Genomic DNA, 24135 nt, shown 5'->3' with positions numbered 1-24135 from the left:
TTAACAGTATATAATAACGACATACTGGTAGGTCAATTTTCCAAATATTCTAGAATACATTTGAGGGATTTTTTCTTAAAAAAGCTTTGAAGAATATATTAAAAGCTTGGTCAAATCTAGAATCTTTTCATGTTTCATATGAATTCCATCTGTTGGTTGCTACATAAACAATTAAGACATTTAAAACTTCGGTGCATGCAATAAAACTAATAATATACCAAAATATTACTATTATAATACATATGCTTGTAATTATATAAGAGGTGGCTGACTTTTCAGTGTTTTTGTCTTGATTGCAGCTTGAAACATTCAAAAATCATCTTGGCATTACCCAAGAAAGTGAAAACGATGAGGTAATTATAAATGATACTTATAACCCAGAGGAAAGGAGTCCACGGATTACAAAAAGCAAGCTCAGACACAAAGCCTCAGTTGCAGAAAAATAAATAATAATGTTGTTAGTGGAGAGGAAAGTGTGCAAGCAACGTCTAATAAGAAGAAGAAAAAGTCAGTGTTACATGAACACTTAATGAGGAGAAAACCTACGTGAAACTAAGTGGACAGTTTTGAAAACAGATTCATGTTTTTTCAAAGAAAAAAACAAAAGTGTGTTAGAGGCAGATGCATTTCATCAAAAGGGGGACAGCCACATAAAAAGTGCCTTGAATGGAATGAGAGGGAGATCTGAATTAGATGAGGAAGAGCAGCTAATTCAAGCCTATGAGCAGCAAGTGGCTGAGGAAGAAGCAATGCAATTAAGAAGAAAATAAAAAAGAAACTTAAAGAACAGATGTCTGAATCACCCCAGTGTTCAAAGCCAGGAAATGGCCACTGAATAATGAAGTGAGCAAAAAGAAGAAAAAGAAAAAGAAGTATCTGTTGTATCTGAAGCTCAAACAAGGTATAGTGGCAAACAGCAAATTGGTGTGGATTTAAATCTTTACAAACTGTTGATTTTCATTGCTGTTGTTGAAATGGAAAGAGTTGTATGGCTCTCCCCCGCCCCAAACCTGGACATACCATTTTACAGAGAAAATGTCATGAAAGCGTGTAAGGTATACCAGTTCTTCTCCCTCCTTGCAAAGTTACTTTTGAGTTGCTGGGAAGCCATGAGTGTTGCTCCTGTGGGAGGTGATGGCAGGACTCAGTAAGGAGTGCAAGGTGGGCAAAATCGTTTTTTTTTTTTTTTTTTTGGCTTTATTTCTATTCCCAGCTCAGCTTCCAGGCACCAGACCAAACCTGAGGAGAATCTTTGGCTTCATTGCCTTTCTCTCTTAACTGCTTCCTCTTAGACACACACTATCTGTTTCCTACCTAGCTTTTTCAGGATGGCCATAACTTTAGAGAGGAGAGAATAGAATCCTAGGAAACTGCCTTATACCAAGTCAGACTGTGATCCATGGAGTTCAGTATTGTCCCTGCTGACTGGTAATGGCTCTCTTGGGTTTTTGACAAAAGTATCTCCAACCAAACCTGGAGTTGCTGGAGGCTGAACTTGGATCCTTCTGCATGCACAGAAGATGCTCTCCCTCTGAGCTAGGGCTCTCCCCTTTCCCCTTTGTGTTGCCTGGCAAAAGAAAATATTATCATCTGGGTTGAGTGGGGCTGTGCTCCTGTTGTCTGTTGCCATGGTGACTGGGTGAATGGTTCCCACCACATCATCTCTTCTTGGCTTGTTGACAGCCTCTGTTCTGGAACCACTCTTTGCACAAACCCAGCTTGGTGGGAAGAGATGATTCATTTGTATCACTTTCCTTGCTCATCTCAATATCTCTCTTCAGGGGAAACAAATAAAATAAAAAATTCCTTGCAGTAGCACCTTAGAGACCAACTAAGTTTGTTCTTGGTATGAGCTTTCGTGTGCATGCACACTTCTTGGGGGGGGGAGCAGCTAAGTCTAGGAGTGGTAGCAATGCATTTGCAATATGTTGGCCCTGCCTTAAGTTTACATGGCCTCCTTTTCTTCCATCAAAGCCAGGGGAGGGGAACTGGATCCAGTCATTTCCTACAAAGGAAAATCCAAACTGATCCCAGCGGGTTTTAAGTTACTACTGGTCAGCGGATGGATGCTGACTTAAACTCTGCTTTCTGCTGGTTGGCAGTTGCCATCCCACTCCCTTCCCATGAGCTCATAGGTGCGCCAACTTCAAGCTGCCTTCTGCTGGTATTACCAAGTTCCCAATGGGAAAGTGGAGCTTCAAGGCACCGCTTGAGTTCCCTGTGGCAATCACTGTGGCACATCCCAGCAGAAAGGGAATAGGTGCTGACATCAGGCTCTACTTTCTATGGTGTCAACTGGCTATGGAACTCACCATGGAGAAATCAAGAGTGCAGCCAGTTCCAGCTGGTCTACCAGTCATCTGATCACTGGTGAAAGCAAGCCTTCTTTGGCAACGAAAAATCGGGAGCACATTCTGCCTGCTTCACACTTGATATGACATCTGACATCTGGTGCGAGGGCAGATGGCAATCACTTGGTGAAATGGGCTTTGTGGGACCCATGTCAGGCATAATTAAAGCTCATGAGCCAGTGGAACCCCACCCCCCGGGCATGGCTGACCTCAACTAACCACCCTGGCTGATGGTTGGAATGTTCCTTACTTGCATCTCTCTGGCAGACAGCTATCATTATTTGGCAGGGCTGGGTGTATGTATACATTCCCTTGTTTAACAGCGAGACTTACTTCATTGCAGTGCAATGTCCCTCTCTGAACTACAGAATGACCCAGAGGAAGAAAATACTAGCAAAAAGAGATCATTGGAAAAACCACTCATATCAGAATCTAAAGAGGATGATGTGTTACAATGAACAGGAACTGGAGGAGGATATTGAAAAACAGAAATCTAAAGGAAAGAAACTGAAAAGAAAACCCAAAAAAGGTTTGTGTGGCTACAATTTGAAGCTCTACAAATGTGCACATGAGTACAGAGCCCATTTATGTGGCTGCATTGTGTGCTTTTAGTGACCTAGACTGCACCATCCTCGTGGCAAAAAAGTTGTCTGAAGTTTTTCACATGTGACCCACTGTGATTTTGCACAAGTGAACTTTCCAAACCTAGGTTGAGTGGTAGCATGTAAAATACTAGTTTGTGCTCATGATGGCTGATTATCTGCTGACTATAAGCATTGGCTGAGCAATATCGAAAGCAACATGATGGCCAGAAACAATTGCAGTATAAAAAACTTTATGGGATAATGCAAAAGTCACGGTGCCAGACCTTACCCGGCGGAGATCAAGCTTGTAAAGCTTTGTATAATTGGCAAAGCTTGATCTCCGCTGGTAAAGTCTGGCACCGTGACTTATTCAAGGACTTTCAGAGACTTCAGTTTGATAGTTTTGATGTTTTGCATTATTTCATAAGTTTTCTATACTGTAATTGTTCTGGCCATTGTGTGCTTTCGATATTGCTGACTATAAGCATTGTGCAGTCCAATTAGAGTGAAAACTATATTGTGAACATAGAGGGTGAGTGAGCTGCCCTTACCTCACATTTATTTCAAATAAATATTGAAATAAGGACTCATTTATTGTGTCAGGAACGGTCCTGCTATCTATGAATAACAATTTTTGGAAGTAGTCTATTCATTTGACTACTTAGAACATGTTGGAACATGTAAATGGAAAGTTTCAGCTGCATCTGCTTTTTGTGTATGTGTTAAACTGCTGTTCATGTTAATAGATCACACATAAAGAGTAATGTTGTACATACTAATAGCCTGAAATTCTATTCACCTAGCCAGTTTTTGTCTAATAACACATGCCTAGGTAAAGGTAAAGGTAAAGGTACCCCTGACTATTAGGTCCAGTCAAGGACGACTCTGGGGTTGCAGCGCTCATCTCGCTTTACTTGCCGAGGGAGCTGGCGTTGTCCGCAGACAGCTTCCAGGTCATGTGGCCAGCATGACTAAGCTGCTTCTGGTGAACCAGAGTAGTGCACGGAAACGCCTTTTACCTTCCCGCTGGAGCGTTACCTATTTATCTACTTGCACTCTGACGTGCTTTTGAACTGCTAGGTTGGCAGGAGCTGGGACTGAGCAATGGGAGCTCACCCCATCCTGCGGATTCGAACTGCCGACCTTCTGATAGGCAAGCCCTAACGCTCAGTGGTTTAGACCAGAGCACCACCCACGTCCTCTCCAACACATGCCTAGATATAAGCAAACATGCTGTCGAATATACTAACTGATTTTTCATAATGCATTACTAGTGGGGCTTGGTAACTACAATAGGTGTTTACAATTTAATTTTGATAATATTTAATTCTCACTTCAATCTTCCTTCTGCTCCTAGTACTAGAAGAAAATACCCAGAATGCTGCTGAAAATACACACATGTGACTGATGGAAGTGTTTCACCAGAATCAAAACCTGTTTATGATGATAGCCTCGTTTTAGGGGTTTACATCCATCGAACAGATCGACTTAAAACTGATCTCATGGTATCACATCCTATGGTTAAGGTTCATGTGATTGATCAGAAAACTGGTCTATATGCCAAGAAAGAAAATAGGTGATGTCATTCACTTTTAAAGTTTCCTTTCTCTTCTTCCATTAACTAACTTATCTCTCCAATTTTCCCACACCAAATGTGATTTACTGTAAAGACGTCTCAGTTGAATATTGATGTCCCTGGAATCTCTTCCCTGCTTAACTTACACTTGCATGTTCGGGACTTAGTTTGTTTTCATAGATATGTTTGCTTATTCTCTTGAATTGCAGTTGAGCACTCTGGAAATATATGCAGTCAATTGAGAATTGAAAGGCTACCAAAAAATCTGAAATTCAGTTACTTTTCAAAGTTCATTCTCAAGAGACTATTCTGTTTAGGTAATGTTGCCCATCTATATAGGGCAGGGTAGAATATTCATCAGATAATGTCAGAAGGTGGACTGAATGAGAGGCGAACATGGAATAAGGGTTGTATCAAATCCCAGAGTAGCTTCTAATACATGTAAAGGCCAGAAAGATGACAACAAAGAAAACATTATTCAACTCTGTGTTTGAGTAAGATGTAAAGCTGAAGTCCTATGACATTTCCATTGCAGTCCCCTTAAACTAAGTGGAACTTAACTTTTAAGTAAATATGCATAGGATTAAGCTATGCCTCTCATATGTGAAATCTCTTAAGTGTTATAGGAAGCACACTCCAAGCATAGCATGTCAAGTAAGCCTCAGGTTTTAACCAGCAAAAAGACTGGGTTAAAATGGTTAAGCACAAAGCACAGAAAAATGCACATTTTTTTGTAAGAATATAGACATGAATTTACAACCATTTGGATTATTTCCTTTAACTGTGCCTTTCATTAATGTTGTGCTACATTTGCTTTGAGTCAAAGTTATTCAAGCTGTCCTTGCACTTCACAGGGCTGTCGATAGTGTGCCTAGAATAGTCTGAGTTGGAATAAGTTTAAAGCCAGCTGACGTGGCTATTGAACATTTCACATACACACCCTGGTAGCATGAATGCTAGACTGTATATTCCCCATGCTTAAAAGGGTTGGACTGAACAGAGTTTATTGTTTTTATACAGCAGCCGATCTGTTTCATCTTTTTATGAACAAGAAAAAGTGGGACATATTCTTCCCATTATGACCCAGCCGTATGATTTTAAACAGTTTAAGTCAACACTTCCAGAATGGGAGGAGCTAATCATTTTCAATGAACGCTTTAACTATTTCCTTCAAGATGCTGAAGAAAGTCCAAGAATAATCCTGTTTTTTGAGGTACAGAATGAATTTCCATTTCATCGTGTTACCTTTAATTTTGGCAAGTATCTTTTAATATTTTAATTCATAGATTATTTGAAAGGTACCGTATTTTTCGCTCCATAAGACGCACTTTTTTCCTCCTAAAAAGTAAGGGGAAATACCTGTGCGTCTTATGGAGCGAATGGTGGTCCCTGGAGCTGAATTGCCCAGGGGCCAAAAGCAGATTGTGCTTTTTATTTTACAAAGAGAAAAGGGAGTGTTGAAAGGACCCCGCTCAGCAGCTGATCAGCAAGAGATCGGGAGAGAGATAAGAGTCCCGGCTCCCTTTCAGCCCCGCCCTCCTTTGTTGAATGTGCTGCAGAGGGAGGTTGTTTGATTCCCCAGGACATGTGACTGGCTGATTAGATTATCTGTCTACAAACAGTAGAAATGGCTCCCTTTCCTTAAGATTTTTTTTTCAGAAATGTGAGTTAAACCCCATAAAAATGGGGCTTTTCCTCTTTGCTTTTCCCCCTTTGCAAAAGGAGCTTTGCTTTCCCCCCTTTGCAAAAAAAGTTGCAAAACCTTTAGCTGATCCTAAAAAAAACCCAAAAACAAAACAAAACAGGGCTTTCCCTTTTGCAAAAAAGCTGCAAAACCTTTATCTGATCCTAAAAAAAAAAAACCAGGGCTTTTCCCTTTGCAAAAAAAGCTGCAAAACCTTTAGCTGATCCTCAAAAAAAAACCAAAAACAAAACAAAACAGGGCTTTCCCTTTTGCAAAAAAGCTGCAAAACCTTTATCTGATCCTAAAAAAACCCAGGGCTTTTCCCTTTGCAAAAAAAGCTGCAAAACCTTTAGCTGATCCTAAAAAAACAAAACAAAACAAAACAAAACAAAACAGGGCTTTCCCTTTTGCAAAAAAGCTGCAAAACCTTTAGCTGGTCCTTAAAAAAAGGCCTTTTGCCTTTGCAAAAACAGCTGCAAAACCTTTAGCTGATCCTCAAAAAAACAACAACAACAACAAAACCAGGGCTTTTAGAGGAAGAAAACCAGAAAAAAAATTTTTTCTTGTTTCCTCCTCTAAAAATGAGGTGCGCCCTATGGTCCGGTGCGTCCTATGGAGCGAAAAATACGGTAGGTGGCATTATGGATTGTGCCTATTCACGTAAGGACTCCCACTCGCACAACAGAATTTCTCTTTCCCCATGCATCCCAAAATCTCTTCTGGGGGTTCCTCCAATTCTGTAGAGCCAATTTGGGTTGTTTTGCAGGGGGGACGAGGAAAAGAGAGAAGTGCAGGGACATGACTTGGTACTAGTACATCAGCTTTGCATGCAGCAGTTCCCCATTCAATCACTGGTATCTCCAGATACAGTTGGGAAAGACTCCCTGCCTGGACTTAGACAAAAAATATTCCTTGTCATAATTGTTGATTGATTTAACTAAATAAAACTTTCCCCCCTGTTTGGTCAGATACTTGATTTTCTGAGCATGAATGATGTAAAGACCAACTTTGATGTACAAGCTAAGGAAAGTGGCTTCCGGAAAATCTCTTGGGCATTTCTAAAGGTATTTTATTTTATTTTTAAAATTGGAACTTTCCCCCTAAAGTATCCAAATAAAATCTAAGCGGAAGTGAACATAAACAACCACTTCTGTGTTCAGTGGTGAAACTATATTTCAATCTTGGTTGTGGTAATAGATGAACTGCAAGCACATTTGTCTGATAAATGTACAAAATTTAGATGAGGTACCAAAAAAAAAAATCTCATGAAGGTGTTTTGTATAAAGGTGGAGTTTAGTGCTATTGCGTTTCATAAAGCCCCATGTTTCCCCTGTGTGTATTGTGCTATCCTTTCAGAACTAAATTTGAGAATCACTGTGTGCATCTTAGGGTAGAGATGGTCATAGCATAGGCTGACTGAAAACAAATAATCCAGTTACCAAGGTTCACTAGCAAGTGCACAAAGGCCTGTACCCCTCTGCCAAAGATGAGCCCTAATTCTGTTCTGTGTGGCTTCTCAATGTCAATTCATCCAAACAGATGAAGTTATAATCAGATGATCTGCTGATACCTAACTATGTGTACTACATCCTCCCATAGGAAATCTGTGCCCACTATCTGCGGTTACCAAACTATAATGCTACGGTTTTAAATTGTCACATCACAAACAGAGTGATGCTATTTCGTCTTTGTTTATTTAAAATACAGGGTGATGCATTATGAATCACCCTGTATTTACAGCCTGCATCATAACCAATCCCGGGGCAGTTTATATATTTACAAATAAAACAATAATGCTAATTGTTTATCAATTAAAAGACCCCACAAGAACAGATAAAATACTAAAATACAACAGTAATTGTCAAACTGCAAAGCACTTCCCTCCTTCCATATAAGACTGACTAGATTAATATTTCACAAAATCCCAAGTACAGTAAATAAATTGGTGTCAACTTTGCTTCAGAGGGAAGATCATTCCATGAACAGGAATGAGAAGGCCCTTTATCATAGCATAATGTACCTCATCAGAACATCAAAAAGGGACTTCTCCAAAGCTCTACTAGCATTTAGCTTGTAAAAGCTACATCAGTGTCACCCACAACTAGTAATCACACATTTTTTTCACTTCAAGAATTTTGTCTTTTCAGCTTGTGGGTGCAAATGGAGTTCTGAATGTTGGTGGAAAACTACGTCTCCAACTATATTGCCCTCCTCCAAGGTCCAGATCGCAACTAAATATTGTGGAAATTTATGATTGGTGGGCAAAATGTCCCAGAAACCATTACCCCTCAACACTGTATGTAACTATAAAGGGCATTAAACTTCCAGAACATGTAAGTTTAAGTTGCATGTCTACCAACTAAACTTCAGCAGAGATATATCTGTGGGCGTGAATCTGAGAAAAGTTGTTTTTTTGTTGGCCTTTTATAACAAGCTGTAGAACGGAAACAATTGGCATGTTCCCTTAAATACTTGAACATTTCACATCTGGTTGCTCCTGTCCAGTCATCGCTGGAACTTTGGCTACTTTTCTGCCAGCCAGATGCTGAATTCTGTATTTAAAGGGAAGGGGGAGAGATCCATGAAGCATTTTCAGCTGCTTCTTTCATTCAGTCTGGTGAAAATCTGCTGAAGTGAATAGACTTGCAATAACAGAGATCTATCAAGGAACCTAAAATATATCTGTGTTACATTTATTTTATTTTTAAATGTACAATTTTAAAGATAACTCTCTAGATTTCAGAAATATTGGTCAGACTTCGTTCCAGTTCTTCTGAAATACAAGTTCATTTCCATGTTAAATTATGATCCATTTTGCAGTTCTTTTGGATTGATATGTAGCATTAGTCATATTTAGAGTAGACCCACTGAAAGCAATTGGTTTAAGTAACAGAAGTCCCTTTCAATGGGGCTACGTAATTGGGGTATGGCTTTCTTGGATATCACCCTGATAGTTTACATCTGCCAAAAGAAATTTGTCCTATTACACTTTTAATCTATTTGTAGGTAGATCCTTCTTTACGGTCTATGATGGCTGTTCAGCAGGAATATCATTCTCCATCATTCTTGGACCTGCAAAGTGAAGTATCTAAAAAAGCCAATAGTTCTGGACCACATGTGAAAAAAGAAGAACTACATAAGTGGTCGCGATTTCCTGGACAGGCAAGAGTTTTCATACCTTTGTACATAAGGATTGTGTTTCTAGGGTGCAATCTAGAATTGTTTAGCAGCACTTTCTTGTTTTCAGGTGTAAGCACAAAACAGATGGTTTATTCCCCCCCCCCCATGTATGTGAAAAGTCCCAACTACTAATAATTTCCATCTCAACTGTGAAGGTTTTGCAGTGTTGCAGTACAGGCGTGCGTTAGAATTTAGCAGTGAAGTTTAGACAGTCAAATTAAGAAAACGGCTTAATAAAAAGCATGAAAATTAGTGTGTTAGCACTATTACCAGTGTCCCCCAGATTTCTTTGGACCCGTTCAGGCAGTACATTCGTCCACAGGATTCTTTTTCTTTTAATTGTTTATTTTTAATTGAATGGGTATATATCTTTAAAAAGCAACACAACCAAGCTAACAATTACATACCAGAATTCTACTTAGCTGGTTGAATGGGAGAAAAAGCTTGTTCCTCAAGCTCATGTATTTCTTCCCCTGCTTCCCTCACTGCAGAGAGAAAGTGATGCGTGCTTTCAGAATTTGCCATGCTGATTGCAAGATCTACCTTACAGAGCCATGGAGGTCCTACATTTAAGCATAGGTTCTCTTATGGCAAAACGGTCTGTTACCTTATTCATGCTTTTAAAAGAAGCATACTTAAACTGACCACTTTTATTCTGAAGGAAAAGCAGCCCTGGGGCTCTAATACAGAATGTTCTCTAGACCAGAACAGGGGTCTTGCATCAGTTTCTCATTGATTGTTGCTCCCATCTCTCCCCCACCAGGTTTAAGCAAGTAACTGGCTCAGGGCCCAGATCAGCACCCCATTCTCCCAAGCCGGTGAATACATATCTGCCACCTTTCCATTTTTTTCTATGTTTAATGGCACGTTTTTTAAATCAAAAGTTTGCTGTAACAGTCTATCACTGATACCTTTCTGGAAATAGTTACAATTAGTTGATGATGAAAATACAACTGTGGAAATAACGGCTTGCTTTGGAAATGCAGGTTTGCCGTATACCAAATAAGCATCTGTTTTCCCTACGAGCGGGAGATATGGGATGTTTCTGTATTCGCTTTTCCGAAGACGGACGAACCTTAGCAGCAGGTTGTGCAGGAAGAGATGCTTATCCAATTATTTGTAAGTTGCAGCCTTACGGTGTGTTTCACTTTTAATACAGAGCCACAGAATAATAAGTGTTTTTGGTCTCCTAGTTTCATGTTTTTGAAAAGATTACCCTAAGACACAAGTGTTACTTTTGCTGAATCCTCTCGCAGGCAGAAGAAATTAGTCAGTGGGACAGCGGAGGGAGGCGGTTTTCAGTTTAAGACTGGCAGAGGGAGCTCTCTTGGTAATTCCACAGTCCTGAGGTAGCCTAGGAGAGGACATTCTTTGTGACAGCCCTTAACCTATGGAAATCCTTCCCCACATTGATGCGTTTGGCACTTTCATTATGTAGCTGTGTCAGATGCTGAAGACACACCTGTTTACCCTGGCCTTTAGGATCCATCCTGTTCTTGTGGCTGTAATTTATTTTAAACTGTATTTAAATATATTTTTTAATTTCTTTAATATTGTAATGTTTAAAATGACTAAATAAATAAATAAATATTTTATAAATAAATAAATAAAAATAACCTTCCCTGGACCTTATGGTGAAGGCTGGGGTAAGAAATAAAATAAATAATACTAATAATAAAATGCAACAACAATAACAACTGATGTAACAAGCAGTTAAGTTTGAACCACATGTCAAGCCTCCTTGGGCTCCATGATTGAAGAAATGATGGTTATGATTATATCTAGCCCATACTATCAAAGGAGCTCAGGGCAACAAACAAAAGATGGGATATAAATATGGGGGCAGGGGGGGGGAGAGAAGCATATAGATATTAGGTACTCTGAGGTGGTTCCAGAAGGGTTTTTGGAAGAAGTAAGTGTTGAGGTATTTGAAGGATGAACGTGAGGGAGCACGGCTCAAAAAAAGCAGCAAACTGCTACAAGCAAAAGAAGTGACATTGAAGAACGTTTGCAGATAGAAATATGTGTAGAAATCAAGTGATAGTATAGCCAGTAATGACTTTTGCAGTATTTGTGGTTTCTCACCAACCTTCCCTACTGGTGAACAGTTACAGAGCAGGAGAAAAGGACACTGAAATAGTATTATTGTTCTTGAATTGGAGTGCTTTATAATGTCATGTTGTGAAAACCCTTTATTTAAAAGTTTAGCACACATACATAATTCTCATTCAACCACTAGATGGAAATAGATACTTGCATGCTTATTTTAAATTTAGACTCTTAACATACATCTGGCAGCCACTTCTGAAAATCTGAAAATCAGGTGCTGGTGGAGGCTGGATATAACTATCATGTCCAGTAGCTGCTGGTAGCTTATTCTGTATGCATTTGTTTAATTTCCTTTTAAAGCCATCTAATCTGGTGACTATTACAACATCCTAGGACAGTGTGCATGTGTTTGTGTGAAGTACTTTTTGAAACCAAATAGTTTCCGTTTGGATGCTTCCTTGATGTACATGATTTCTTAATTTTACCTATTCCTAACCCCTTAAAAAGCATTTTGTGTTTTCATCAGTATATGAGATTCCTTCTGGGCAAAACCTGGTGGAATTTTATGGACACCTGAACATTGTATATGATCTTTGCTGGTCAAAAGATAACCAGCATCTCCTTACCGCATCCTCAGATGGTACAGCAAGGTTAGTATAAGTGAGTTTGTCTTATTTAAATGGTAACATAAAGTGAATTAACATATTATATGTCTGCCTCTTTCCCTTCTTTTTCACAGACAGGGTGTGGGAGAATTCCATGACAGAACCACAGTTCCACTGCAAGGATGGTGGAAATGTTTTTGAGGGTTTTTTTTTTGCACCCGCTCCCTACCTTTAGGGCCTTGCTATGTGTAAGGGTGTTCTGGTTATTTAATAAATATCATCCTAATAGGATCACTTTTCTGCAAAGGCAATCTCTTGAGGAGAAAATAAAGCAAACCCTCTACTCAGCCACATTCTACAGAAATCTTTTTGACCAGGGGTAGGCAAACAAAGGCCCGGGGGCCGGATTTGGCCCAATCGCCTTCTAAATCCAGCCCGTGGACGGTCCAGGAATCAGCGTGTTTTTACATGAGTAGAATGTGTGCTTTTATTTAAAATGCATCTCTGGGTTATTTGTGGGGCATAGGAATTCGTTCATTACCCCCCCCCCCAAAATAGTCCGGCCCTCTACAAGGTCTGAGGGACAGTGGACCAGCCCCCTGCTGAAAAAGTTTGCTGACTCCTGTTTTTGACTGTATTCTGTTCTCTTCACCCTCACTTAATATAAATTATTACTTTTTATTGTTGCCCTTTCACTCTTGCACTAAAGAAGAAGTGAGGATTTTATTTTTATTTAATGCAAACCTCCAGTTACAGCAATGACACTCTGCTAGGTTATACTGGATAAACTGGCAATTCAAAATGGCATTTGCATGAAGGAAAATACTTAAGACGTTTAAAGGTGAAACAAAACAAACCGCAAATTACTTCTTAAGACAGGACAGCACAAAAAGCAAATGAATGTCATTTGGATTCTTTGTAATAATTCAGTGAAGAAATGATATCCATTATTGATATCTGGCTAGCATATGACTCGGTGTTGAAATCACATACGGCATTTTCTAAAAGATATTAAGTTAACAGTTTCCTAAATATTGTTTCCTTCTAGAATGTGGAAAATTGAAGCCCAGGCTACATCAGCCGTGAGAGTTTTCCCTCATCCTTCCTTTGTCTACACTGCCAAGTACCATCCAGTAGCTGAATATATCATAGTGACAGGATGTTATGACTCTGTCATTAGAGTATGGAATGCAAAAGTGAAGGACATTTATGGGCAGCTTCTACAAGAGTTTGATGGTCACAAAAGTTTTATCAATACATTGTGCTTTGATGCAGAAGGCAAGTTTTGAATCATTTCACTCTGAAAATGCTGTATGTAACAATTTAGCTCATTCATCTTTATAATAACTCTTGCCAGGTGTGGCATGACTGTTGTCATTTTGTAGGTGGGGGCTGAGAGATTGTGACAGCCTTGTTGACAATGGAGCGTGGCTAAGCAGAGAGGGGAAAGGTGTGTAGCTCATCAGAAGGGCCTGTGCCACCTGCAGAATCTTCTTCCCTTTTCTCAGAAAATGCATGTTCCCTTTAATCAAAGCACAGCATGAGAAAAGCATATATGTGCATTTTGCGATGCAAATGGGAGCCAAATGCTCATTAAATAGTACTGAATAAATAAATAAATAAATAAATAAATAAATGTGTGGGAAAATTCATGTGATTAGGCAGAATGTGAGATGATTAGGATGGGGAAAGATTTGATCACATTCAGGGTTGCATATCATATGTGGCATCTGACCAGTGATCTCCCATGTCACATGTAATTTTAAATTCATGAGTTTTAAAATGTTGAGCTTTCATTAATATTTTAAATGCTGTATATTTATTACAGTAAGCCACTTTGAGGCCTATGTGGTGAAAAGTGGGATATTGATTTTTAAATGTTTTTTTAAAATGTAATTGGGCCCTAAAACCATGAGACTAGCGGTTGTTCTTCAATTTATGTGACCATTGTGTGCGCCATGAAAGTTTCCCCAAACATACTGGTGTTTCCCCATGGCAAACTTGTAAACTTTGTACTTGAGTACTGCTTGCAGCTCTCCCACAGCTTTTCTCACACCTATATAAGGTGAGAAAAACTGGGTGCTAAAGACTCAGCTCTGGAGAGGACTAGGGACAGGGTGAAACAAGAGTCACAAAAGAAACAGGAAAGGGGCATTTGGAGCAAAAGAAAGAGATGCAAAAGGAAAAAGAGATTTAACTAGAGAATGTTTTCTGAATTGCGTTATCTGAATACTGTATGACATAAAGTAAACAAATTACTATTCTCTAGGATTTCATATGTTTTCTGGAGACAGCACAGGGCTGATCATCATCTGGAATACTTTGGTAAAAGGCAATTCTCAATCGCCAATCCAAAGCTGGGGTATTGATAAGGTATATAGATGTTTTTAATTAATAAAATAACTTCTGTGCAGGTTGAGGCATTTAAGACATGCAATTTTATGGGAAGATGCTGGAAACAAGTAGGTTTGTAGCCATATACAGTAATGCTTAGAGTTTCGTTCCTGTTAGCAGTAGGTAACCAGTCCTGCCAGTGGGATTCCCTGCCCTTGCCCCCTCCTTGAACCCCCTGAAATTCCATTGAGAAAGGGACTGAAATTTTGATAATAAAAGTGGTGCAGTCACTTAGAATAGAGCAACTTCCCTATGAGAAAATGTTACATCATTTGGAGCTTCTTAGTGTAGAGGAAAGGCGATTAAGGAGGAATATGATAGAGGTGTGTAAGATTATGTATGGTGTGGAGAAAGTGGATGGAGTTTTTCTCCCTCTGGTATAATTCTAGAAGCTGGGGCCATCCATTGAAACTGCATTTTGAAAGATTCAGGACAGACAAAAGAACATACTTCTCCACTCAGCACATAGTTAAGCTATGGAATTTGCTAGCACAGGATGCAGTTATGGCGGATAGGGCTATCAGTGGCTACCAGCCATATTGGCTATGTTCCGCCTCCACATTCAGAAGCAGTATGCCTCTAAATACCAACTGCTGGGAATCAAAAGTGGGGACAGTATTTTGAGCTCAGGTACTGCCTGTGTGCTTCCTACAGGCATCTGGTTGGGTAGTTTAAGAACATGATTCTGGACTATATGGGTCCTAGTCCAACAAGGCTCTTTTGTGTTGAGATTCTTCTCCATAAGAAGTAGTGTTGGCTGCCAATTTAAATGACTTTCAGGGGGGATTAGACAAACTCATGGATGATAATGTTGCTAGCAATGATAGCTCTGTACTTACTATAGGAGCATAGGCACTATGCCTCTGAATAGCCTTTGCTCAGAATCAACAATGGGGAATGGACTTTGCAGAGGTATATGATATCCACAGTGGGTAGACTATATAGGCCTTTGCTTTGACCTGGGAGGGGGCTTCTGCTTATGAGAATACTGTATTGCATCCATGTTTTTACTAGCTCTGTCGGTGGTGTATTTTGTAGGAGATAAATGATGATGATTTTAAAGGGACTGCGATCAACCATTTAGAAGTACATCCAAATGGAAGGCGTTTATTGATCCATACTAAAGACAGTACTGTGAGAATTATGGATCTCCGGATGTAAGTATCTAAAAGTGACTTACTTTGTTTTAAAGTGTTAAAATGATATTTGGGTATAATCCGTTATCTTTTCTTTCCACACACTTAAAAATAACGTAATGCCTATCTCATTCATCATTCTGTCCCTATAGCAGTGCAAGGGTTGAGAAACCCTTGTCTCAAAATAAAGACCTAAACTCAGCTATGGGGGATGATGGTGGGTAGGGTGACCCTACCAGTAGAGGTACTACTCTTGGCCCTCATGGATGCACAAGAAAGCCCTTGTGCCACTTCCTTTGGAAGCAGAATTCAATTTAGGATTAAGATTCATTTCAGGATGTGGCATTTTTTTCACCTCAATTTTGGCTTCAAATGAGACAGTTTGAATTTTGACCTGTTGTTATTTTTACTAACTGAGAGCTATACCTTATTTCTGTTTGACTGTATATCAGTTAAGTTTCAAGGGATTACTTGGAATTATGATGATCAAAAGTCTTGGTACTGAGAGTCTCCTATTCCTTTGGCTGATGCATCTAGATTGACTCTGCCTCTATCAAATGACTCTGAGGGAGGGTCATTTTGTGGTCTGAGGATGTTTGCCTACCACATCCTGGAGTGAAAACTCACAGTAAAGTGAAATTCAGCTTTTATAACTTCTTTTTGAATTTTTTTTCTAGCCTTGCCACAAAGAAATATATTGGTGCAACCAACTATCGAGAAAAAATCCGCAGTACTTTAACACCATGTGGAACATTCCTTTTTTCTGGAAGTGAAGATGGTATAGCCTATGTTTGGAATCCAGAAACAGGTATGGAAGTTCATTATTTTAAGCTGTTAGAAAAGAACTATATTTTTTCATTTACAGGTTAACATATTTTAAATGGAGGCTTTTCAAATACCTTTGGCATAGAATCAAAAATGCAGATCTGTTTGCCTTTTATCCATTGCTTCCTGTATGCTGTTACAGGTAGGTAGCCGTGTTGGTCTGCCATAGTCGAAACAAAATAAAAAAATTCTTTCCAGTAGCACCTTAGAGACCAACTGAGTTTGTTCTTGGTATGAGCTTTCGTGTGCATGCACACTTCTTCAGATACACTGAAACAGAAGTCACCAGATCCTTAAATATAGTGAGGGAGTGGGGAGGGGTATTACTCAGAAGGTGGGAATGGGTGATCAGCTGATAGGTGTGGAAAACCTGTTGACGACTCTTAATGGCTGCAATTAGTCTTGCAGGGAAAGGCAAGGGGTGAGATGGCTAAAGATAGCTTTGTTATGTATAATGAGATAAGAATCCAATGTCTTTGTTCAGACCAGGCTTCTCCATAGTTTTAAGTTTGGTGATAAGTTGCAATTCAGCCACTTCTCTTTCCAGTCTATTTCTGAAATTTCTTTGTATTAAGACAGCTACTTTGAGATCTTTTATGGAATGTCCTGGGAGATTGAAGTGTTCTCCTACTGGTTTCTCTGTCTTGTGATTCCTGATATCAGATTTGTGTCCATTTATCCTTTGGCGTAGGGTTTGGCCTGTTTGTCCAATATAGAGAGCTGAAGGGCACTGTTGGCATTTGATTGCATACACAATGTTGGAAGATGAGCAATTAAATAGTCCTGAGATTGTATGTTTGATGTTGTTGGGGCCAGTAATGGTGTTGTTCCTGTATGCTGTTTAAGTGACTGATCTTTTTGCCCCTTTCTACTTAATTTGGAAGAGGTGTTTGTGAGAGGGAGTATAGTAGTTAGTTCACATACAAAAGGCTTTAGCAATCGCTGCTCTCTTTCCCTACCCACTGTGTGCCACAGTTTCTTCACCTACATTCTGGTTCTTGGTGATCCATAGTTTACTGCTTTGTCTGAACTGGGCAAACTGTGGTCAGCTCAAGCCCTCAAATCCAGGGTTTGATTGGGTGTGAATAATCACTGTGGCTTGTATCCAACAATTTCATTCTGTTTGGGCAAGGACTTCTGTTTGTGCATGAAACCTATCCACTTGTGTGCCCCTCAGATCTGTTTGGGAGGTGGGGGGTCACTCAACCCTCCAGATGTTCAATAGTGAATGGTCTTGGGGGGGAAATAGTGCTGATTCAGACAGACTCTAAGCCACATCTGGCACACCATGAAGCACCTCAGAATGAGGTGTGCTATTTTCTGAAAGAATGAATTGGGTTCCAAACTGAATTTTGTAGTTGGTGCACAGCGCTAGTTTCAGGTTTTCTTAACTTTCCCACCTTTGATTATTTTTCTAACTGGTGGTTGTTTATATACTGCTGTGGGCTTTCCTCAGTACCTTTACTGATATAGTTGACATGCACATCAATAAATAAAGTTTTTCATTAATGTAGACACAGCATAAAAAACCATAGCAACAAAATAGAGCAGCAGATAAGTATTTTGGACCTGTACAAAAAGAAAAGAGTAGCTAAACATGTTATGAGCAGGATATTTGCCTATAATTCTGAAATGGCAAGTATGAGATCATTCTTTGGTCACTGGACTCATTTAAGTCAAACTAGCTCCACTAATGAAGAAATGCATGGCCATTTGAATAAAGCTCTGTCTAACCGTTTCTTTTTAATTTTAACTTTCTTTTTGTAGGTGATCAGGTAGCCATGTACTCTGATCTTTCCTTGACATCTCCAGTTCGTGATGTTGCCTTCCATCCACATGAGCACATGGTGTCATTTTGTGCCTTTGGTCAAAACCAGCCTATACTCGTGTACATTTATGATTACAAAGGTAATTTGTATGTGACTGTATAGGTCTATCTAGCATTTCCTAATCTGCAGTGACTGTGACAGGCCATTCTCCCAACTTTGAAGCCAAAGTGGTGGGCAGCTCTCATTCCAGCAGCCTTGCAGGGATCTCCGCTCCGCTCCCCAGTTCCAAAGTGGGGATATTTCTTTCTGTAATATCAAGGTGTGGGGAAAGAGATTGTGATCAGGACTGCAATGCATATGGAAATTCCCTCTTGCCAAGCTTCTTAGCTGCATGTGAGAGGAATATTTTTCACCCAGAGAACAGCTGTGTTAGGGCTAGACGTTCTCTGCTGCACCCTTGAGTCCTGACGATAATCCCCATTGCTGTGCTTCTAATTAAATAAAAAACATGGGCATAGCTGCACACTACACTTTCAGCATACTGTATAGCTTGGACCTAGTTAAAGCCTAATATACTGGCACAAAGCTCTTGCCAAAGAAATTTACTCTTGTTGTGCTTAAATGTTATTTGCCAAGACTATGGCTGCATCTATGCTTTTGGAGTGCATTGCCTTGCCAGTTGTTTCAGAAATAGGTTTTCAAAAATCTTGAGGATAGCCCAAATAAATTTAATGCCAGTAAAATATCAAAGCCAGCTTTTAGCGATGGTGAAAGCCAGAGAAAGGATAAAGGAGGTTATTGTTAGACCTGTCCCAGCATCCCCTAGCGGTAAAGAAAGATTATTGCAATGAAAAGGCCAAAAGTGTATTTTGAGGACAGGAGTTTACCAGCCCAGATTGCTAGGCAAGGGCATGTCTGCATTGCCAAGAATGCAGAGCTTCTCTATTGAAACCTGTACTGCAAGATAATCTCACTCCTAGGTATATTACAGACATAGGCATTTCAGGGTGCCAGGATGGGATAGCAGTCTCCCTAGTCACAGGGACAGTGTCCTCTGACCTACACCACCCTTGCATGAAGAGAAAAGTTTTTTCGTTTGTGTTTTTTATGCTCCTGCTACAGCTCAATTGTTTGCAGTGGAAGTGGGAGGAATTTCTGATGTGGACATGCTCTTATGGAGCAGCTTCTGCAATGCAGGAAAGAAGCCCTCTGCCTCAGCTATTATATAAGACCTTTTTCACAATGATTTTCATTTTTTTAAAAGATTGTAAAGGCAGTGAACAGGAGAACAAATGGCTTTGGGCCTTTCGTTATTCGAAGATAAATGGTTTTCTCTGTAGTGCTTCTAAACTCTTTACAGGCAAGATTTTCAATTGTCTCCCCCTCTCAAATCACATACAGTAGAGCAAGTTCGTTTCAAGTATTTATATGCTGTCTTTCGGCTTTCAGCCTTGAAGCAGTTCATTAAAGTCATATGAAGTATCCAGTCTATGTTGGCCTTCCCAACTTGCTGGCATCCAAGTGTTCTGGACAGAGGTGCCAAGTTGTGCCCAACATGGGGGGGGGGGATTGAGTGTGTGTGACATCACACATGCTCCGGTCCCCACAGCCCGGTCAGGCCAACTCAGCCCGCCATCCCCTGCCCGCCTGCCACCTTACCTTTATTTGCCGCCACTGCTATGAGGTTGAGGTCACCTCCTTCCCCTCCATGAGGCCCGCTTTGGTGTGTTCCTTTGGATTGCCATGGTGCCTTCCCAAAAGATAAAAAGCTTCTAGGGACCAGCCAGTTAGTATCCTCTCAAACCTGATAGTATCTTTCTTGATCTGTGGTATACCGGTACATACTATCCAAGCATAGGGAATTAATTATGACTACAGCGGGTGGTGCTGTGGGTTAAACCACAGAGCCTAGAGCTTGCCGATCAGAAGGTCAGCGGTTCGAATCCCCGCAATGGGGTGACTCCTGTTGCTTGGTCCCTACTCCTGCCAACCTAGCAGTTCGAAAGCACGGAGTGCAAGTAGATAAATAGGTACCGCTCCAACGGGAAGGTAAACAGTGTTTCCGTGTGCTTCTCTGGTTCGCCAGAAGCGGCTTAGTCATGCTGGCCACATGACCCAGAAGTTGTATGCTGGCTCCCTCAGCCAATAAAGTGAGATGAGCGCCGCAACCCCAGAGTCATCTCCAACTGGACCTAATGGTCAGGGGTCCCTTTACCTTTACCTTTACAGATTTTTAGACTAGTCAGTTTTTTGTGGCTTCTCTGATCCAATAGTATATGAAGTTTAACAGTCTTTTATGAAAAGATGAACTTAGTGCTGTTCCAATGTTTTCCATCTGCAGTTGCCCAGCAAGAAGCTGAATTAGTAAAAGATTTTAGAGGATTGAATCTATCTACGTCATCTAGAGGTCCACAGATTTTTAGGAATTCTGCTGATATTTCTGGACAAAAAGACTCAATGTCTCCTGCTGACCAGTTTGCCAGTGCTGCAAGAATGTCTCTGAGGATGCAGAAAGTGAAACAAAAACTGGATTCTGTTATGGTATGGTTGGATTTCTTTATTATTTCCCACTAACTGTTCATCTGTAGTAGGTAAGGTGGGAGGGAAGGGATTTAGGTTGGCTGCTTCAGTACCTAAATCTCTTTGCACCTTGGGGAGGGCTTCTGCTATTTGAGGATGTCCTACTTCATGTGCTCTGCTGTATTAGATCCATCAGAGCTTGAGTGTATCCTACAAAAACAATGTCTCCTCTCTGTCTTTATTTCTGTTGTGCTTATCCAAAATATACATATAAATATCAGCTAAGCTCAGCTATACTGGTCCACTAGTGCTGGTCCACTAGTTTGCATATGCCAAAGAAGCATGGCCATTCTAATGATATAGGCCCTAGCATCTTGAGTCACTGTCTTCTTATCTCTCTACAGGTACCTTTAAAAATAGAAAGAGTAACCTCAGATATATCCCCAGCACCATGCTCTTCTGCTTTAATGTGACTTGTAAATGGACAGAATTAACCACTATCCAACACTGTTAGAACATTAAGTATTGGGAAATAAAGCTTAACTAAGGTTTGCTGCTTTTCTGCACACATCTCATCATACTATTTATTATTCATTTTATCATATTTAAAATATTTATAGGCTGCCTTTATGAGTAGATTTCTCTGCAGGCAACTTTGCCAGAGGGAACCACCGCCATATCCATAGCCTGGCCACTTGCAGCAGAAAGTAGGGGGAACACAACTGGGCCCGATGCTGTTATATGACAGCAGCGAGATTGGTCAGGATCCAGCAAACTTTGCCCCTCCTACCCCATGAAATGCCTCATTTCATGGCTTTGTGCTGGCGCTTGCCAGCAGGGATAACACCAGTGGGCCACAGCTGACAGAAGGCCATCTTAGCTAGGGGAGCTGAGTGGACCAGCACCTCCATTTGGTGCAAAACCCTCACCTCACTGTGTAAGAGCGAGTTTGGATTGTTGTACCCCATGATAGAAAATCAAAAATATAATAGCCAAAATACACTCTCAGCACTTAATGAACCAGCAATAATAAAACACCCACCCAGTCAAAAAGAAAGACAGTTTCCCCAGATTAAAATTGTTGTTGTTGTTGTTGTTTAAAAAAGCACAATATTTTATAAAAATAAAAACAAGAGCCTACAAATAGATGTATAGCATCTTGAAAGCAGGTTCAGTAACACTATCTCTTCTCTAGCTGCATTTCAGACAGGATTGCAGCAGTAACCCTGCTCTGTAGGGATAAGTATGGTATTTCCTAGATAGCATGCACTTTTCTGTCTCTCAGTATTTTACCTCCAGCACTTCCTATTTCTGTCCCATTTCCAAGTGGTGGGTCACAATAGCCTTATGCATCCCAGTAGGTGAAAAAAAATTGCTACAGAGTTTTAATACAAGTTGGTAAAAAGATTTACATGCATGACACAACAATTCAGGGATTTATCATCTGAGATCAATATAATTAAGTATGAAAAAGCTGTAAATATATTGTTATTACTTAAAGCAAAATAGGCACACACACACTGTACACTTTTATAGCTGCCAGAAGCAAATACCGTAAATGCTTCAGAACTAAATGAAAGAGCTCTCTGAATCTTGATTGAAGTGAACATAATTACAATTTTTGGCATGTCTCGTAAGTGACAAATGTTTATATTGTACCTCCCAAAAGTATGTATAATTATGTGTTATCTTTTGAGACTGAGAAAAGGTGTGGCTTATTCAAATTATGTAGATGTATCCTTGTACAGTGGTACCTCAGGTTAAGTACATAATTCGTTCCGGAGGTCCGTTCTTAACCTGAAGCGTACTTAACCTGAAGCACCACTTTAGCTAATGAGACCTCCTGCTGCTGCTGTGCCGCCAGAGCACGATTTCTGTTCTTAAGCAGAGTTCTTAATCTGAAGCGTACTTAACCTGAAGTGTACTTAACCCGAGGTACCACTGTATTTATAAAATAGTCATAGTATTTTACATTTGCCTTCATTTGACATAGTTGCAGGTTTTTTATATTCATCTCAATAAGTTTAATAAATGACCTCCACTTTTGCTTTCCCTCCTCTATTCTATTTGTACCCATTCTTTTTTGGCAATAATAATTTTTACTAATTTCAATATACAAACTACCTTTTAAGAATGTCTCTCTCTCTTTGTCTTTCCCTTAGCAGTGATAAAATTGAGTGTAAAAGCTTTCATTCGATGTATTTGATTCTTCTTAATATTTTCCAGCTTTTCTAGTATGGATTCCATTATTGAAATTCAAGAAAAAGCAAAGCCATGGCTTTGGTGTATAGGCTTTATGTAGTTACTCACTGGCAAGGATGAGGCAAGCACTTGCACGTCAGGGAGGCTTGTAAATGTGACACACACGCAAACACTGTTCAAATACTACCAACCCATTTTGGATCTATCAAATACTTGCTAGTTTGGTTCAGTTCTCAAAATGACTTGCAATTTTAGATTCCCCAGCATCTCTGCTCCATGGCTACCTAGCTCACTTAATATTGCAGGCGCATGTTGGACCCCCTCAATCTTGGGGGCAACCTGGAGCCTCTGGTTGGAGGTATCAATATTTGGGGGAGGGGGATCCTGAGTTCAGGCTGAGATCCAAAATCGCCGATGAGGACTGAGCATGCTCAGTATTATCAATAATACTATTTATTTATTTATTTATTTATTTATTTATTACCCCGTCCATCTGGCTGGGTTTTCCCGGCCACTCTAGGCATCTTACAGAATATATAAAGCATAATAAAGCATCAAACATTAAAAGGTTCCCGATTCAAGACTGCCTTCAGATGTCTCCTAAAAGTTGTATAGTTCTTTATCTCCTTGACATCTGAAGGGAGGGTGTTCCACAGTGAGGGCGCCATTACCGAGAAGGCCTTCTGCCTGACTTGGAGGAGAAGCAGAAAATTGGGGGTAGCAATGCAATTGAATACCCTGGAGAGTGAGCCCAAAGAGGAATACACCACATTGCAATGCTTTGTAGCAGTCTCACTTATGTATAGCCAGAGCAGTCCCAGTTATCTGATGGAGTTGGGTCCTTGGATAGGCAAAACAGCACTATCGACACACAAGAGGAAAGGTATCAGCAGACTTAGGGAAGCCTCAGCCTCTCTTCAAACCAGCCCAATAGAGACTTTGCATGCTCAGCATCCACAGAATGCTGACCAAGTAATGGGGGTGGACAGAAAGGAAATCAGAAGGGAGAGGATTGGAATGAACCAGGCCCATACTGTTGGTTTCTATTGCAGGTCTTTATTTGCAACTAGTTTTGGGTTGGATCCAGAGTTCATTTAAGTGCTACTCGGTTTGTGGTAGTTGAGGGACCCTTCAGAACAGCATGGGAGGTGGTACCTATAGAGGGAGGGGGAATCAATGAAAAGACCTTCCCCTCAATCCAGAAGGAACATCTATGGGATCGCAGTCTCGTCTATTAATGGGAGGAACCCTTCTGTTTGC

The 24135-nt window shown here is 40.2% G+C and overlaps 1 protein-coding gene across 1 annotated transcript in view; it reads left to right on the top strand.

The window, feature by feature from the left end:
• AHI1 (Abelson helper integration site 1) overlaps window positions 1-24135 on the top strand; it is a 68706-nt gene that overhangs the window by 8497 nt on the left and 36074 nt on the right. Inside the window, 21 exon segments of the mRNA XM_033143839.1 lie at window positions 300-443; window positions 446-603; window positions 605-747; window positions 750-801; window positions 803-901; window positions 2695-2806; window positions 2808-2880; window positions 4293-4328; window positions 4331-4511; window positions 5532-5724; window positions 7164-7259; window positions 8343-8528; window positions 9202-9357; window positions 10362-10494; window positions 11951-12074; window positions 13078-13307; window positions 14299-14402; window positions 15462-15580; window positions 16237-16367; window positions 18152-18292; window positions 20495-20694. Coding sequence (XP_032999730.1) covers window positions 300-443; window positions 446-603; window positions 605-747; window positions 750-801; window positions 803-901; window positions 2695-2806; window positions 2808-2880; window positions 4293-4328; window positions 4331-4511; window positions 5532-5724; window positions 7164-7259; window positions 8343-8528; window positions 9202-9357; window positions 10362-10494; window positions 11951-12074; window positions 13078-13307; window positions 14299-14402; window positions 15462-15580; window positions 16237-16367; window positions 18152-18292; window positions 20495-20694 — 2811 coding nt within the window.

This window comes from Lacerta agilis, chromosome 3, assembly GCF_009819535.1.
Source record: "Lacerta agilis isolate rLacAgi1 chromosome 3, rLacAgi1.pri, whole genome shotgun sequence".
NCBI lineage: Eukaryota > Metazoa > Chordata > Lepidosauria > Squamata > Lacertidae > Lacerta > Lacerta agilis.
Note: the sequence above shows the minus strand (reverse complement) of the source record. Positions and strands in the feature narration are given on the sequence as shown.